At 34.2% G+C, this 18,911-nt stretch overlaps 1 protein-coding gene across 1 annotated transcript; it reads right to left on the bottom strand.

The window, feature by feature from the left end:
* Positions 1-1,434: 1,434 nt before the first annotated feature.
* On the bottom strand, positions 1,435-11,225 carry LOC128224982 (diacylglycerol kinase epsilon-like). Its single transcript, XM_052935058.1, has 10 exons — positions 11,093-11,225; positions 10,047-10,709; positions 9,490-9,633; positions 8,928-9,073; positions 8,270-8,324; positions 7,428-7,541; positions 6,382-6,453; positions 5,650-5,780; positions 4,848-4,959; positions 1,435-4,132 (listed from the first exon to the last, which is right to left on the bottom strand). The coding sequence occupies exons 2-10, from the start codon at positions 10,707-10,709 to the stop codon at positions 4,001-4,003; spliced, it is 1,569 nt and encodes a 522-aa protein (XP_052791018.1). The 5' UTR covers positions 11,093-11,225; the 3' UTR covers positions 1,435-4,000.
* Between the last annotated feature and the right edge of the window lie 7,686 nt (positions 11,226-18,911).

The following is an 18,911-nucleotide window of genomic DNA, read 5'->3' as shown; positions in this document are numbered from 1 at the left end:
ACACGTTGTTTGTGACTGCTTAATTCTACAGCTCCAAAAGACTTGAAGTTTGCGATAGAAACAGAACAGAATAGTATATTTGGAGAAATTCGTACGACCAATTGAAAAAGCTTAAGTAGACAACTGATGAACATGAAACACCTTACCGTGAAAAATATTTTAGAGATAATTTTTATTATAAAGAAACAAATGTCGTAAATAATCCGTTAAAAATGGGTCCTATTAATGACAGGATATTGGTCGTACCTTCAAAAATCTCAGATCTGTGGTAACATCACAGATGGTAACGAGCTGACCTTTTATTACCTCAACTTCTGTTCAATCAATACTGGCATAAGTTCTGTTCACACAAATATACAGGGCCGTCATTCATAAACAATCTTAAGTCATTTTCCTGACGTATCTCACTGATCATTTGATATAATAACTGAATAATATCTATAATACTTTATCATCATTAATTTTATTGAATATACATACCTTTATTTTAAAACACTTATGTTTCTAATGTAATTTGACTATGACAAAAATGACTCAAGATGTTTCATGAATACCATCCCATCAATATAACGAAAATATAACACTAAGATTCATTCATACTAACGCCTTAAGGGCAACACATGCATGATAATATCACTGTCTCGAAGGGATATTTCTGAGAAGTTTTGAAAAGTTTTTAACTTAATATAAAACCTTATATGTTAGTTTAGGCAGTTGTTTTGATTATGCAAATACATTTTCTTCAATTTGATTTGTGGCATTCACCCAATCAGGTTCATCTCGTAATATTTTTATATCCCAATATTTATGATATCACAATATATAGATATCCCTATATGTTTGATATCCCAATAGTTTTGGTATCCCAATATTTTTATCCCAATTTTTCTGATATCCAAATATTTTTCATCCCAATTCTTTTGATACCCCAATATTTTTTATCCCAATTCTTTTGTTATCCCCAATGATTTTGATATCCCTATATTTATGATATCCAATAGTTTTGATATTCCAATAATTTTAAGATCCCAAAATTTTGGATATCACAATTTATTTAATATTAAATTTAAAGCAAATCAAATCCAAAGCTTATTTTAGTAAATAAAGCCTCCAGCACATATTATAAACACATATTACACTGTTGTACAACAGAAGTATGTATTTAATAAGTGTGACAAAGGTATAAGTATGCTATATCTAATCTTTGGTACACAGTTCATTAGATGGAATATAATGTACAGCGACTCTTCTTATTGTTCTGTGGTTACTACTGAATAATATTATTAATTCATACAAGTTATTCAAATGAATGTCAGAGTCACACCATTTAACAAATATTGACTTCTTATATCTGTATATCTTGACATCTTGAGTGCTTCCAGAAAAAAGTTTGTTTATCATTTCAACTTATACAGAAAACAACATACGATAGAATCATTTATATCATTTATTGAGCGACATAAACATAACATAAAACACGCACTAGTGACTATGTTTTGAGTAAATGTAATAGAAAATCTCATATAATAGAAAAAAAAATCAAAAGAAGATTTTCTTCGAATGTATAGCGCTGTTTAAATTAAGAACAATAGAAATAAATAATTTAAATATCACACTATTTTGCACTAAAAAAAGGCTACAACTAAATTATACAACAAAATAATCATTTATAATTCATAAACAGTTAACTACATCTCAATTCATTCCACCAATTTGCACCATTCTGGGTGGATTTCAATATACATGTATGTTATAAAACACTTTAAAAATATATTAACAAAAAGCGACTGAAGTACTGCAGGCTAACGTGATGATCTGATGTTTACATATTGGGATGCATGATTAGAGGGATCTGCAGCTATTTATAGCAATGTGCCTTACGATTATATATGTGCAGTATGTTTTAATGAACCAGTCAATTGTAACCACGCCCCCCTCCCCTCCAGGTCCCGGGAATAGCGAGGACTTTGACTTTCAGTCAAGCCAAACATAGGTAAAATCCCCACCCTGAAGGGGCAAACTGCACCCCTGGGACTTCCTGGGTAAGGCCTATTATGATGTACATATTTAAAACATACCTTTTGTTCTTGTTAAACTCTGGAAAAAGCTTGACTAAAACGCCAACAAATCCCATTAAAAGAACATAATTTCAAAGCATAAAGCCCATTCTCCACTATTTTCAGTGTGAAAACAAAACCACTACTTTCACTCAGCACTGCGGGGGCCACCTGGAAGGTAAAAACACTGCCCATTTCCCCCGCTATTCCCTGTCGACCCCCGGCCCTTAATGAGCTAATGGATTACAAAAAATATGTTGAAAAGTTTGCTTTAACTTTCAATATTATATCTCTGTTTCAATTTTGGAATCCCAGCTGCCTATTGGATAAACTTTTTTGCTGACTGATAAAATTAAATAAGGAAGCCTTGGATGTGCTGACAGAAAGGTCGCCAGAAGATGGCCTCCACTGTGTGATCCCAAGATAATCCTAAGAATCTACGATCACAGAGTGTACATTTAAGATGATTTTAATGGGATTGCACATAAAAAAGGTGACAATAAAACAACATCATAAACATTCATAGTTCATAAACAACTACATTGCAATGCTATAATTTGAGTGGAATTCAATACATGTGGTTGTAACAATAAATATACTATTAAAATACAATAATACAATTCGATGAAGACAAGCAAGTATGAGCTGTAAAAAAAAATCTCTCCAATTTTGAGTCTGTCGGATAGTTCAAGATTAAAAATCTAACAAAACCCGTAATAGTTCATTGGACAGACATTTTAGATTGATTGTTAAAAATTGATACCAGCTAAAATGGAAAGAGATGTTTAACATTAGTATCTACGTGTTTTATATTATTGACATATTAGATAATTCGGCTCACTGGTAGTTAAAATCTTGCCCCAAACTTCCTAGGAAGCTGAATATAATATATGGTTTGGGCTAAATAACGTAATAAAATGTCCATTCCGAATATTAATATGTAAATTCCATTAGAAAAGTATAATTGTTATTGTTAGTAATAATACATTTTAAATATCATTTGATATCACTGACTTCAGATGGAAACACTCAATCTTCAACAATATTCAATAATCTTTTGATCATAATCAACAAACGTTTGTAAAACTCAATAAAATAAAACATTTTTGATTGGTGTACATGTAATTCACTGTTTTTTTCCAAATGGTTGAACTTCTGTGATACATGGACAGGGTTCTCAATAAGTTACAGTTAAACTGTCTAAAAAAGTGAGGTAACCGACCAGCTACTGCTTGTTCTACTTAAAATTCAATTACTTTTCCAAATGTGATCTTGCCCAATTGCCATTTGAACCATCTATTTTGGCCAGCAGCTGGTTCTTATTTCAGAACACTGCCTGATTTCTTTAGGAAAGGTTTGTCCTGTGATAGATGATTTTGTTGAAAGTTTAATTGGCTTAATAAATCCCTAATCTAGTTGAATTATCATACAGACTAGTTGAACCTAGCCAGTCTTTGTATGCAATAGAATAAGCATGGTGGCCCTTGTGTCAAAGTTGAATTTATCATAGCTTCATTCCTTGTGTGATACCTGTAGATGATTTAAATAAAAGATTTAGTAACTTTGACAAAAAGTAGTTTAAGTTGAAAATTCAGGTTAAAATTCACTTGTGATAGGTGATATTTGTCAAAGACTTATTAGACTTTCACCACAATCAAGTTGCAATTAACATATAGTATGATATAAATTAGTCCATCTTATATTCTTGGGTGAAGTTATTCAGTCATAATTTCTGGTTGAAGTAAGCCTGTCTCAACTTTCTGGTTGAAGTAAGCCTGTTTCACTTTCTGGTTGAAGTCAGCCTGTCTCACTTTCTGGTTGAAGTTAGCCTGTCTTCCTTTCTGGTTGAAGTTAGCCTGTCTCACTTTCCAGTTGAAGTTAGCCTGTCTTACTTTCTGGTTGAAGTTAGCCTGTCTCACTTTCTGGTTAAAGTTAGCCTGAAGTTAATCCGTCTCAGTGAGTGCTGGTGAGAGCATGGTGGCTCTTCTGTGGAAGTTGATGTTAATCTCTGCCGGATGTTGTTCCCATGGTTCTCCGTCACATTGCATCGGGGCATTGCTGTCCTTCAATGTGATCTAGGGAGGAAACACAATATTTACATCATTCTAGTTTACTTTTAAGAGAAAAATTGACTTTTATGTAGTATGAATAATTATTTCAATGTCAATAGAAGGATAGCTTAGCCTTTGTTTTGTACAATTATGCTGAATGAAAGTAGCAGGGCACTCTTGCAAATTGTCTAGGAATCTCTAGTACACTTTGTTGCTTAGCTCACATGCCCTCCTACGTTCATACAGCATGAACACACAAACTATGTGAACAAACCTTTAATGAAAGCATACAATTAAAGATAAACTATATGCTTTTTATAATGAAGAATCTGACTTTTGGTATCATATTAAAATTTAAAAGAATGGGACAGAATGGCTATAAAAAATAATATATATCATTCCATGAAATAAATCTGAATTTCACAGATGTACAGACTATGAACTAACAAAACAACACTGTAACTCCTCATTTAATTACAAAACGTTATACCTAGGGTTATACCATTTATAATAATTTTGCATGTATTTTAATATTAATCTGTCTTCTAAAACTGCAATGAACTCAGTAAAACACCAGATCATTACGACATAATTATGCACAGCTGCAATGGTTTGCTTATTGTAAACCAAAAAGGTAAGTTCCTATATAGGAAAATGATTTGTCAGAAAGTAACAACTCCACAAAATAAATTATGTGTCAGAAAATAACATTCCCACAAAATGAAAGATCTTGAATTACCTTCACATGTCGTGCCTGGCCTAGGAGTATTGGAGCGGCAAGCCCCACTTGGATTTGTGCGATATGGAATGATGAGTAGAGAGCCATCACTTCTAGCAGACCATCGTCGTACCTTTAACGTGGGGGAAATAAACATTAGTAAATACTATTATACTGCCATGATATTATGTCATGGTAACGAAGTAAGATGGAAACAGTATATTGAATAAAATCCATTTAACACCAACTTATATAATATAAGATGTAAGCTGATAGCCTCCATCCAAACTGGCAATGTTCAGTGCAACAAGACCTATAATTTTCAATTAATTTGAAACCCCCTTTCTAAATAATGAAATGCATGTAACATGTACTTTCTTTTTTCAAAACACCCCTCACCTACTGGATTTGGTCATAAGCCAATACCCACAGGGACCTATTTTCTGTGATGTAATTGAAAACACCTTCTTGTTAACCTTGCTAGATTGAAGTCATCTTCACAAATTTCCATAGCCAGTCCCAAACATCCAAGATACCTTTAATTTAATGTTCTGTGGTGTACTAGAAAAAAAACCTAAACCATGAAAAACTTCTCTCTAATATTCACACAAAATAACACCACTAACCTTGCATAGTTGTAATCATTTTTAACGTCCACCAATTTCCATAGCCAGGCCCCACCATCCAAGATACCTTTAATGTTATGAGGTAGCCAGGCCCCACCATCCAAGATACCTTTAATGTTATGTGGTCTATTGGCAAACCTGTTTATTAATCATGAAAAGCTTCTCCGTTAAATATTCACCCAAACCACACCACTAACCTTGCTGGATTGTAGTCATCTTTACTATCCGACAATTCCCATGGCCGACATCCGCCTCCCCAACTGGCAATGTTCAAAACAACGAGACCTTCTATGTTATCTAGCTTAATTTCTTCACCATCCAACTCAACCTGGAGACAAACACATAGATAATAAAAACATTGCGATGCACAGTCAAAAACAGATTACCTAGGCTATTGCACAAGAAATATACAGATTTATGATTCGACAGGAACACACTCACTTACGTTTTCACAAGGAAACATGGATTTATGTTTTGACAGAAATACACAGATTTATATTTTGACAGGAATACACAGATCAATGATTTGACAAGAATACACTGATTTATATATTGATGGGAATAAACGGATTAATGATTTGACAAGAATACACAGATTTATGTTTTGACAGGAATTCACAGATTTATGTTTTGACAATAACACACAGATTTAAGTTTTTACCAAAAAAATGGATAATGTTTTGACAAGAAAAGACGGAATTATGTTTTGACAAGAAAAGGTGGATTTATGTTTTGACAAGAAAACACAGATTTATGTAGTGACAAGAAAACAGATTTATGTTTCACAAGTAAACATGAATTAAAGACACAAATTTTTGTTTGCACTAGAAGACACAGATTTTTGATTTGATTAACTACTCTAAATACATGTTTGCTATAAATGATCTGGCAAAAACATTTCCTTTTATGGTAAAATATGAACATCGTACCTTGACTTTTTCATTGAGATTTTTACACTCTCTCTCCAACACATCTTTTGTGCCATAAGTCAGGTAACATGCCTGGAAGAAAAAAAAACAGAGTATGGAAAGTTAAAGACATAAACAAGAATAAATAACTTTCAAGGATTGATTTCCATTTTTCATGCAGTCTGACAACTCAGGTGCGATCTTGCAATGTGCGTCATAAGACATTTGAAATATTATGCCAGAGAGTTCAAACTGCATGAACCAGTTAAACACACAAAAAACATGAATCACTCCTTATAATTACCAATTTTTGTCTGTTATTTACAAGCCTGTCTGTTTTTTTCAAAGGAAATGTTGAGTTTTCGTCAAATATATTGGCTTAGTAATGTCTTCATTGACCTCATTATCGTAACGCTTAAACTTGAACTAAAGCCGTTCTCAAAAACAATTTTTAATATTCAAATGGAATACAAATGTTGCAAGAGGCAGCAAGCACAGGTATTGCAAGGCCCATAACTCTGTCATTAAAAATGGTGGAGTAATGCACCTTTTTCAACTACAACAAAATGGGTGTTAAATCAGCGGTCTTGTTTTTGTTTGTTTGTTTCTTCGGCTAAACAATATTAGTAAGGTTAAGGAAATACATTTTAATTGACATTTAACACATATGATAAGCAACCAATGGCATCACACTTACCGGTATTCAATCTGAATGTGGCAATGAAATAAACAATGAAGTCAGAATGCCTTGCATTTCATGCAATATGAATGTCAGTTTTTCTCTTTAGAAAATACAAGGTCAATGTAAATATTAAGAAATGAAACAGTTATGAATTAACGAAAAATTGCCTTTGTGTCTCTTTACTTTGTATGCATTGACCATAAAGCATAAGTATTTTACTATGAACATACAACTGTACACGAAGCTTTTAAAATTAATATCTTCCAGCAAATACATATTATATGCACATGTAACTGTTTTAAACACACTGTGGTTCATTATTTTATGACTATTTAATCTTATTTAAAATACATTAACTTAAGTTCAGTTATAAATGATTCCTTACCTTGTTAATTAGCCTGTTGGCAAACAGCCATGGCCAGGATTTTCTTGACTTGTGGAAGTTGAGGGTGACTAGAGCATCCACACCAATGGACACATAGTTGTTCATGATCATCTCCTGGTAGAAAACAATACAGCATACATGTATAATAATGTCTGTAGCATGATTTAAAGATTGTGGGAATTCATATTGCATTTAAATTACATTTTTAGGACTCTACAACTTGAAGAAAAGCTTTTCAATAGAATCACAATTAGAAAAGTATGTTTTTGGCCTTACCCTACCTTGAGATAGGTTTTAAGTGTTTTTTAAAATTCTTATGGCTGTCTCTCAGCTCAAGAGAAATGGGACTGGGACCCTTTGACCCTTTTGTCGTCAAAAAAAGGGATCCTCAAATAAAACTATCATTTTAAATCCTTAACAAAATTAGGTGTTACAACTGAAATGCAGTGTCATCTAGACAATAACATTCACATTAATAATCTCTGGTATCAGTTGAATTTGGACACAGAATTGGGGAAATATACTTTTTAATTGGCGAATCGAGTCAACATTCGGCCCAAATATCACTAGAAAGACAGCCCAAATTTTTTAACCCTTTAATTCGGTAAAAAAAACTGGAGAAATAAATATGACCACCGGAAAGACTGAAAATTATAATTGTTAACAACATCCGAACAACCACCTGCCCGGCCTACAATCTAAAACACAGATTTTGTTTAAAAAATCTGGCTTAAAAATGCACAAGCTTGCGGTGCACATGTACAATTTTGTTCTTTTGTTGCTCATATGACCTAAGAGACAAATACAAATATTTTTATTAAGGGCATTGAATAAAACATTACCTTTTTCGGTCTGGCTATCCCCAAATGCTTCTTGTGGTTAATATTGATTTTCCATCTGAAAATGTGAACATTCATCAAAGCCTAGTGATGTCAAAAGAGTTGTGAACAATTCCACATTATACAGTATCGGTGATTTTTTTAAAATTATATTTACCGCCTGTGCCTTGCAAATTGGGGGAAAAGTCGACTTTGTAAAAATACAAAACCATGCCAAAATAGCTGCAAATATATATGTTTTCAATTTTTTATGCATTCATTTTGCTGTGAAAGAGTAAGTCTTGTCAAGATTTCGTTTATTTTTTTCAAGAATTTTGTTGCTTTTTTTATTCATTTATGTAGTCTGCATTTATCAAAATGGGAAAAAATATAATTTTTTGGGAAAAATGGACATTTTTTCTCATGGGGAAACAGCCTATAGAAGGCAGTAAATTGCACCAAAGAAATCACTGAGTATATTTAATTACAGTGGTCGAAATTAACAAAAGCCGGCAAGCCCTGCACTGGTAATATGTCTTCCGGGGTTGCTCAAATTCTTAATTTTATATAGCAGGGCTTGTTGAAAAATTTGATGCCAAGCAATAGAAGAAGAATTCGGGCTTGTTCATTTAAAAGTCTTATTTCAATGACTGTAATTATATTTTAATTCTGAATGCCATACCTATCGAGGTAGACTGGTTTAGCTGTGATAACGTCCTGGACAATATGATCAATGCCATCATCTGTGTTGTGCCCCTCACCCCAGCCCAACACTCTAGCAAGGTCATTACCGGTTCCCAGCGGTAAGATACCTATCTCTGGGAGGGTCTGAAAATAAGAAGTTACAAGATTTACTAAATTAGGCAAACAAATCCTTTATCATATCTTCTGCACTGAGTTACTAGTACATAGACACATTTGTTTAGTGTAACATCGCAATATAATTCATGGAATGAGCACCAAAAGCTATATTTCATGACTCACTTTTGGTGTTTGAGGTAAAAAAAAATGAGATTTTACATCGAATAAATGTTTTTATCTTGTTATCATGTGCCAAAAATGAAAATAAAATTGTAGTTAATGAGAGACGGATGTCAGATCTGTAATAAACTGTATGTCATATCTATTTCAAAACAAGATTTTTAGTCAATTTGAGAAAACTGTTGGGGAAAGAAGTCAACTTTTATTCTATACAAAATTAAATCTAATTATTTTGAAAAAACATTTTTTCACAATGCATATACCTGTAGTTTAAGATTTTCTATTGCATTGAGTACCCAGCCAACTGTGCCGTCCCCTCCACACACGATAAGTCTGAACACAGTATCAGGCAGTAGGTGGCACCACTCTAGGGCATTTTCTGGCTGCATGTCATGCAGATCTACAACCTGATGATTGTTGCAAAGGTTAATATTTGAAATTGGTATGGTGTAGACTGATTTAGAAACAATGTATATACTGCTAAGCCATAAGGGTCTTGTATTTCTGAATATTTCTTAAGCTTTGATCTAGGCCGATTTTGCTGAAGAATGCTGCGTTTCCTTTTTACCGAACAAAACTGCACATTAATTTGTTAAAGCTACATGCATACTAATAAATAAATTAATAAACAACCTAGTATGACCATCCAAATTGTAATTTAATTTATTAGTGTCTGTGATCAACTTCATTTGAGAGAATGTTAATAAAAATACATGGAGACCCACAGTTCATTTACTTCTAAAATTGATAAAACTAACAGTACATTACCTAAGTAGAACTTTTACTACTTTTAGGAGGTGTTCACAGTTTCATTACATACCTGTGCTGGATTGAGAAGGTCTCTAAACTCACTGAGCACAACCTCGCCTTCCATATTGCCACTTTTTCTATTTCCAAGAACAATCAGTGGTTTCCAGTTCTCAAAGTTTGGAGAACGAGCTTTAGATACAATCAAATGTCTTCTACCTTTAATTCCCACTCGCTTTAATTCTACACAATGTGGTGGCATTATTACAGGTCTGTAAATGCCAAAATCACAGAATTTGCCATTACTATTACAGTCATCATGAACAACCCTTTTGCACCAAACACATTTTCTATCACAAATTTGAGGCAGTCTGCCGCATTCTGTCCCGCAGATGCAACACAGACTGCATCCTTGAAGATTCCCTTTGATCCACTGATGTTGTGTCCCTTCACCTTTAATTGATAATGGTTTGCATGGCATTCTTTTGTTCGCCTCACGCATGTTACTGTCATCAACACAAATGCCGCATGAGCTACATTTAGCTCCGTGTTTGATCGAAAAGTTTCCAACATTGCAAAAGGTAGGTTCAGTGAACACGTCCATCATTGACCACCTGTGGCCTTTGGTCACATCCCAGACAAGAACGTCATAGTGCATGCGGCGATAGCGTTTGTACATTTGCATCATAATGAAGATAACCACAAAGATAGCACCAACCAATAACGGCGCAGTCATCTGTCAGAAAAAAAGGGAACAATGTTATTAAGTCATTAGTTTTTTTAAGTAGTTGGTTTATCACCTCCAATTCTAACGTGGAGTTTTATTCTTCATATTTGATCGACATTTAATGTTAAATTAGTTGTGGTTCGTGGATGCAACACACACTCTGAATTCTCCACAGTTTTAGAAAGGCTCCTGTTAAATGTTTTTTCAGCTATCCAAAAATCATTTCTTAGTATTTTTCATATAAAAATAAGAAAAACACTTGAGATAACTGACGTACAGTCATTACCGAATGATTACGCTACAAATTACAATGTTATTCAATATTTTAGACGTTTCCGGGTGGACAAAATAAATCTGAAGTGATCTGTTAATGAAACATAGTTTGGATATACCTTTTTCCTGTCAGATTTCTTCAATACGCAAATAGATACTTAACATCGTGAGAAAACTCTTCAAATAAGGTGAAATGTCAACAAAAACGAAGACATCTGGAACATTTTTGATCATTGTCAACAGACGCTTGGCTTAGAAACCATGCGTTTCGCTTAAGTCAAAACGGCTCGTCATAAATCGGCACAAGTAGCACACAACACTTTTTTCTGTGAAATATGATTTTGAAAACAGATTTATTTTTGAGTCTATGTTTCTTCTGAACGCAATTCATAGAACGTGCTCGCTAGAAGATCGGTAAATATCATCTGGGATTAGATAGTAGGGAGAGAACATCAAGCAATAAATAGTAAGTCAGTCTGAATATGCTGTTGTCGCTTGATTTAGCCATTGACAGCACTGATTCGGCCGATATCAACACTCGCTAAAATAAAGGGTATATCTGTATAGTATCACTGAGGCCAATGCGATAAGCTGTCTAATGTCGCTTTTGATCATATAATGGTTTTTATTTATATTATATTTCAAAACAATAATGCCGCTTAACATCATTAACTTCACGGAAAATTCGTTATTAGCGAAATGCTCATATTCTGAAGGGTGTGTATAGTCCGTAACCCTGAACCTACACACGAGATATAATGCCAAAGCTTCTTTGCTAAGTATGTGTATACCACTTAATTAATTACGTCTTTTGTGCTACGGTGTATGGCAATGTTTGCCTCAGATAACGACTTAAATCAAAGATAACTTTGGTATTTCTTCATCTTTTTTTTATATGACATGGCGCAAGTCTGCCCTCTTTTTACTGACCAAAGACAACCGTTAAGCTCAGCTCTGTGGAAGCTTTGAGGGACTTTATGCGTCGCAATTTATAATATGGTGATACTTCCCTGACATTAGCAATCGAAACACCTCGGCCATTATCCAACATAATTGACCATTTCGAAGCTTGCCGGAGATGGTCGAGTTGTTACGATTGTGACCATAGAGCAAAAAAAAGACATTGTTCGATGCAGTTCATCTCTTTATTTAAATGTCAAAAAGATCTGATAGCCAGTTATCTTTAACATCCAATTATGTTCTAAACTTGTGATATTCAGCACTTTTGATCGTTTCTCAAAGATTGGTGGAATATTTGGCACTGGGAGTATACTATATGTAAACCAACCACTCTATCCTCTTTCGTCTTCTTTAACTTTCTCATAAACCGAATTTTTGAAGTCGATTTCTGATAGTAAACTAAGATTACATTAACATTGTTAATAACACAAATTAGTTGTATTACACACTACTATCCTGCCAGTTTAACTCGTCTGTAAATAATTTGCCTTAAAATATTTATTAGTATTAAATAATTTAAATTATAAAAAATAATATTTCACAGTTAGCTTTAATACAACTTCTTAATTAAATTCAAAAATATCCATCTCATTGCCATCGTTACTGTAAGCTGAAAAATTCGTATACATCGTGGTTCGTCTAGAAACACATGTAAATGGTCTCTCATAAAAAAGAAAGAGCATGGATTTAAATGAATTAAAGATAAAATAAAATGTCACCCACCGCCCCCATTTAAAAAAAATGATGACAATCTAGCAATTAATTTATATTGGCCTTCTGTTCGATTATCTATAAAGCACTCTCAACAACTTACATTTTTTTTAGGAAAACAAAGACATGTTGTTTTATCAAAACTCTCCCTCTGTTTTTTTTTACTGACGTTCCCTTCAGTTTTTGACTTCTTAACCTTTTTTCTTATATATGTTTATCGCCAATTATTTATCAAAATTGCTTTTTAGCTCGACTTTTCGAAGAATAATGAGGCTTTACTCTGGCCCATGCATCGGCTTTGGTGTTGGCGTTGCATTTTCACTTATAGTAGTAGATTGTTTATTATAGTGACATGTGTATCATACAAATAAATAACATAATTTATACAGTGAGAGTACACCCGGCCCCATGGGCCTATAGGTCACCTTTAAGAGTGAGTTAACATAATTCGATATATAAGTTACAAATGATTTTCAAACATATATAGTAACAACATAAGATATGATTCACGATTCAATTATGTACATAGAAAATAGGCAGAATTAAACGTAAGTATTTTAGAAAAAAAAACAATGATGGTATTACATAAAGTCGCGAAACTTATAACTCCAACACCCTTCATTCAATTCACTTAATACTTCACACAGTTGTTTATGACGATCACACAATGAGGTTACATAACTCAATGTTATCCTAATAACAAATTATGGCCCCTGATTTATTTAGGAACTTAGGTTAAAGTTTTAGGGCACATTGGGCCAGGTTAAAGTTTTAGGGCAAGTTGGTATTTTTATTTACTTCTTTACCCTCCATTCAATTGGCTTTATACTTTACACAATCAATTACGACCATCTTACCTAAATACAAATTTTGACCCTTGCTTGACTTAAAGTTTTGGGGCAAATTGTGTCCGGTTTAAGGTTAAGGGCAGGTTGGGATTTTCACTTATTACTTCTATACCCTTCATTCAGTTGACTAAATACTCTACTCAGTTGATTATGGCCATCACACACTTAGGTAACAAAAACTCCATGTTAACTCCATAATACAGTTTATGGCCATTGATTGACCTTTTATCTCTTTTTATTGCTTTTGACAGACGTATTTTTATTTTTAACCGTGGTGAAACCTGGTTATTAGAATGACGTACGCCGTTGTTGGGGCAGGATTCAAACTCACCTATGGTGTCGAATAGTTTAAGTAAGGTTTGACATAATGCGACCAAACTTGGTATATAAGAAGAGTTTATGCAGACCTTTCATGGAATTGCGTTTTGAGCCCCAAGGTCAAGGTCACTGTTACTAAAAATAGAAAAAAATGGTTGATACTGAATAGCAACTTTAATTAGGGTTGACATATTGCAACCAAACTTGGTATATAGGAAGAGTTTGTGAAGACCTTTCATGGGATTGGTTTTTTGACTCCGAGAGTCATAGTCACTGTCACTAAAAATAAAATGAGCCGCATCGCGCGATTTTGGGCCTTCGGACATAAATATTACAAATGAAATAATCATTAATAAAAAATGCCAAAAATTATGATTTTTCTATGTTAATCAATTTCTTCCAAACTTCTTTCTTTTTATGGTTTGTCATTGGTGCGTCATTTTCTCGACAATTTATGACCATTGGTTTACTCATGTTTCCATAGCAACCATGAATTTTGTCCCAACATATTTTGCCTGCATTAAAAGTCTGTGTTTAAAACTGCCAAATGTATTAAAAATACAAAACTGATTCATTATGTTTATCTTAATTTATGGTCATTGAAGATTCTATGATAAGAAAATAATTTAAATTGTAAGCTAAATGTGATATTGATACGTTAATTTTGCACGTCATTTGAAGAATGTGCTTTCGTGACGACGTCATTTGAATGACGTCATATTTAGTATTCAAAATGTGCAATACATGGTCTTACTTGTAAACACGTATCTTACGCAATTTAAGTGATATCATCATGAAATTTTCAGAATATCTTCCTGAAATATAATTTCATTCAAATACCTTAAAACATTGTAATAGCAAATATATGTCCGAAGGCCAAAAATCGCGCGACGCGGCTCAAATGTTAAGTACTGAATTACTTAAGTTGGGGCTGACATATTGTTATCAAACTTGGTATATAGAGACCTTTCATGGGATTGCGTTTGGGGCTCCGAGAGTCAAGGTCACTGTTACTAAAACTAGAAAACAAGGTTGGTACCGAATAAGTCTTGTTATGGCTGACATATTGCAACCAAACATAAAATAAAGGAACATTTTATGGAGATCTTTTATGGGATTGTGTTTGGGGGCACTAGGGTCAAGGTCAAGGTCAATATTACTTAAAATAAAATAAAAACGTTTGGTACTTAATAACTTTAGTTAGGATTGACATAGTGTGGCCAAACTTGGTATGTAGGAAGAGTTTATGAAGGACTTCCATGGGATTACATTTAAGTCTCATAGGGTCAAGGTCAAGGTCAGTGTAATTAAAAATTAAAAAGAGTTAAAAATGAATCTCACAACGAAGGCTGAAGTTCTTTTGTCAATCATTGAAAACCTGGTTTCGTTGCATTCATTTTTTTATTTGTTGTTTAAAGGCACATATTGCATCATTATTATATTCACTTCTAAGACAAAGCATTTTTATTGGTGTAAGTACTGATCATGTGAAACGAAGAATAAAAAAAGATAAATGATTGCCTCTGTGAATTTCAAAGAACATCAACTTATTTTCATCATGTTGGAGGGGGGACAATAGCGTCTGGAATATATTTACATTATTATATAGTTGCTTCCCTTCCCTAGTATTTACGTCTGACTCTCATGTGCAAATTACTATCAAAACCTGCATTCAAAATTGTTGACCAAAGCATCGCCACTGATTTCCCCAAAATGGTTAGAAACAAAACATGGTATATCCCTCTTCTATTTGAGTTCCAACAGCACCGAGTGTTTTAGCAATTTAGCAAGTCTCAATGGCGGATCCAGGTTTCTCAGTTGGGGGGGGGGGGGGGCGTAACTTCTGAAATTGACTTCTGTTTGCCGCTAAGGCCTCCATGTGTTTTCATGGTAATTCAGGGGGTCGGAGGCCTTCGCGACGGCCTCAAGCTCTTAAACGATTGCATGTGTTTACTATGGAACGCCGGGGCTCAATGCTTCTTGCGAAATGCGTTATGCAAATGCTATATATAGAACAATAGTTTCATTTTCGACCAATCGAATGGCCGGGTACGGAATTACGGAAGCTCGTGCTATGTGAAATCTAAATATAGTAGCACCTCCTGAATAACTGATTTCCTTCGCATCTCGCATTTCGCATGAAGCATTTTAAAAGCATTTAGCATCTCGCATTTTGCACAAAAATCATTTCCCAAAAAGCATTTCGCATATGGCATAACACAATCAAATTGAATCGGACGAAATATTGTGCACGTTCCGAACTGCTCCCGGCAGTGAAGGGGATGTAAGACATAGGCTACTGATACTGCTACAGAAATATTATTATACGGTGGAAGAAACGATGCTCTTTCTAACCTAACGCGTTTACAGCAATATACAGAGTTGCACATCTTGCTATTCGCAATCTAACTGACTTTCTGGCATATTTTCTCTAGGACACCTCTTTACTTTACCGTTTCTGGATATTATATTGTATTGGTGTGTTTATATATGTTATTCTAATGAATTGACACAACAAACGTATTATTTTTCACCTCTATTACATGCAGATAAAAGTATTTTTCAAATTAATGTGTTCCTTTTTTCATTTCATACAAAATGATTCTGCTCAATTTATGCTAACAACGATAAAAAAATATTGAATCGAAGCTTTTCGCATTAAGCAATTCGCAAAAAGCATTTCGCATAAAGCATTAAGCGTTTTGCAAAAAACATTAAGCATTATGCAAAAAGCATGAAGTATTTTGCATTTCGCAAGAAGCATTGCGCCCCGGTGTTCCATAGTTTACACTGTTTTTACAAAGCTTGAACTGCGAGAGACACTTTGTAACGTAGTAACGCCGTTAAGCTGATCGTCACCTCCCTATAGATCAAGTTTTTTACAATGATGGAACGATATTAATAATTTATACATACATTTAGTTATTATGACGAACGGTCGGAAAAGTGAAACAGACGAGCAAACGTCTGTTTCACTGACTTCTCAGGGTTAATACATTCAACACAATGTCGAATAAAACCAGAACATATTTTATTAAAATAACTGTTGTGTCCGATATTCCCCGCATGTATTTCAGCCGTCCGATATTCACTACAAAACTACGCATGTGTCCGATTGAACGGCGTTTTACTTCCTGCGTATAGCCGTAAAAACGGAGGATAGCCAAACGCTAACACATTCTACTGAATACGTCATAATAGATAATTTAATCGATAAGAGCTTCCACAACGTCTCGGACCAATTATGTTTCGTAAGAGTCCAATGTGGCCAAATAGATGTTCGATACAACCACGGTAAATCGAGATCTATTTTTTGTGTGGAGCAAATCATAACCTTAAAAGCTACCTACAATGATGGAACGATATTAATAATTTATACATATACTTGGAAAAAAAAAATTGGGGGGGGGGCGCCGGGTCCCCCCCCCCTGGATCCGCCTATGAGTCTGTTCGTTAAGAGAACACGTCGAGGTATTGTGCCTCTGCGTCGTTCTCGTTGCCACCGTGCACAGGCATTTAGCTTGGCCATCACTCTTAAACGTTCAAGATATTCAAATGAAACTTGGTACATTTGCTAGAGACAAAACGAACTTGTCCAACAAGGCCCGTAACTCTGACTTTGATGTTTGTTGAGTTATCTCCCTTTCAATACCATACAAGAGTTGGTGTTCGCCTTTTCATTTTTCCATACAGGTATAAAACCGTTCATTTACCTTTATATTATCAACTTGTATGCAGACTGCGATTTAATCCTTGCCAAATGTGATCATTTTATTGCAACTGACTGTTAAAGCTGCAGTCTCACAGATTGGTCGTGTAAACAACTTTTTTTGTCGTTTTGGAATGGGCCATTTTGGGGTTAATGTCTTAAAAAACAGTGATATCAGACTGCTAAAGAAGCGCAGATCGCAGTTTTTCATATTTATCCTGAAAAATGATATTGTATGGCTAAAAGCGCTACTATCGCTTTAAAAAATAAATTCGGCAGTTCCCTAAACAATTGAGATCTGTACTATAATAAGTTATCTTATGTGACTGAATTGAAGGCATTGATACAAAAACCAGCTGATTCTAAACTAAAAAAATGTCAAAACTGTTCGAGTGCAGCCTTATTACTGAGTGACTGTATAACGCGTCCAAATTCAGGGCACGTGTCGGTATCTGCCAATCATTTGATATCAGTATCAAATTTATAATCTTCTTGAAAACCGGAAAAGGGACATAGAGTAGACGCATCTTCACATTCTTTAAAAAAATGAAAAAAATGAAGGAAATACGTTCAATATGCCCATTCAAGAACAGGAAATCGAAGTACTCAGTTTTTGATATCGTGTTCAGGTCACGTGTCGTTCGTCTTATCTCCAACAATTAAACAAATTATAAAACGGTAATGACGGTAAAGGAACAATGCTCCTCTTGTGGGTCCGCCATTAAAAGAGTATACATCAGCTATTCATAGAAGACATTTCCTTTCAATAGAACATTGCGCGTGGAGAAATTAGAAAATAATAATACCGCACTGTTAAGGACTCGAACTAATAGCCCGCAAGAGCTGAATGATCAAAGATATTTTAGGTTTAAGGACAGGGAAATAAAAACCAGTGAATGCCACTTTTTTGGAAGGCCTTAGTGAAAGAAGTTTCAGTTGAGATTTTTCTACAATTATTCATCCTTGACGCTATCGTAGTAAAAATCACGAAAGAACGCGCCCGTTTTTGAATACACCTTTTATTATTTAGATTATTTGGTTAAGGCTTTACCTTGATCGCATCACTGACTGCTTACCATACACCCGATTCAGACGATGTGTAACTTCTTCAACTACTAATTTCAATGCGTTTGCGGTAAATTCAGTTGACATTTCTTTTGAATTCACAATGTAATTTTTGTATATAAGAGTAGATTTGTAATAAAGCATTGAAATATATTCATGACAAGTGCATTTTACTTACAAAAGTAATCCGACTTAACATCAGTTTTAAGTACAGTTTTATTCGAATGTATTGTATGAAAGACGATTACAGATTCAGTGCTCAAAACATACATTATTCATATTGGCTAGGTAAATAAGAAATTCATGCAAATATAAACAGCTGTTTTA

This window comes from Mya arenaria, chromosome 2, assembly GCF_026914265.1.
Source record: "Mya arenaria isolate MELC-2E11 chromosome 2, ASM2691426v1".
In the NCBI taxonomy this organism is placed as follows: domain Eukaryota; kingdom Metazoa; phylum Mollusca; class Bivalvia; order Myida; family Myidae; genus Mya; species Mya arenaria.
Note: the sequence above shows the minus strand (reverse complement) of the source record. Positions and strands in the feature narration are given on the sequence as shown.

What these genes read in the sequence shown, in the direction of transcription:
- LOC128224982 (XM_052935058.1), bottom strand. Translation starts at nt 10,709, where the DNA reads ATGACTGCGCCGTTATTGGTTGGTGCTATCTTTGTGGTTATCTTCATT. An exon ending in ACCTTCTCAATCCAGCACAG is followed by an intron (nt 9,634 to 10,046) that starts GTATGTAATGAA and finishes AACAATCATCAG; the next exon opens with GTTGTAGATCTGCATGACAT. An exon ending in GGATAGCCAGACCGAAAAAG is followed by an intron (nt 7,542 to 8,269) that starts GTAATGTTTTAT and finishes GTTTTCTACCAG; the next exon opens with GAGATGATCATGAACAACTA.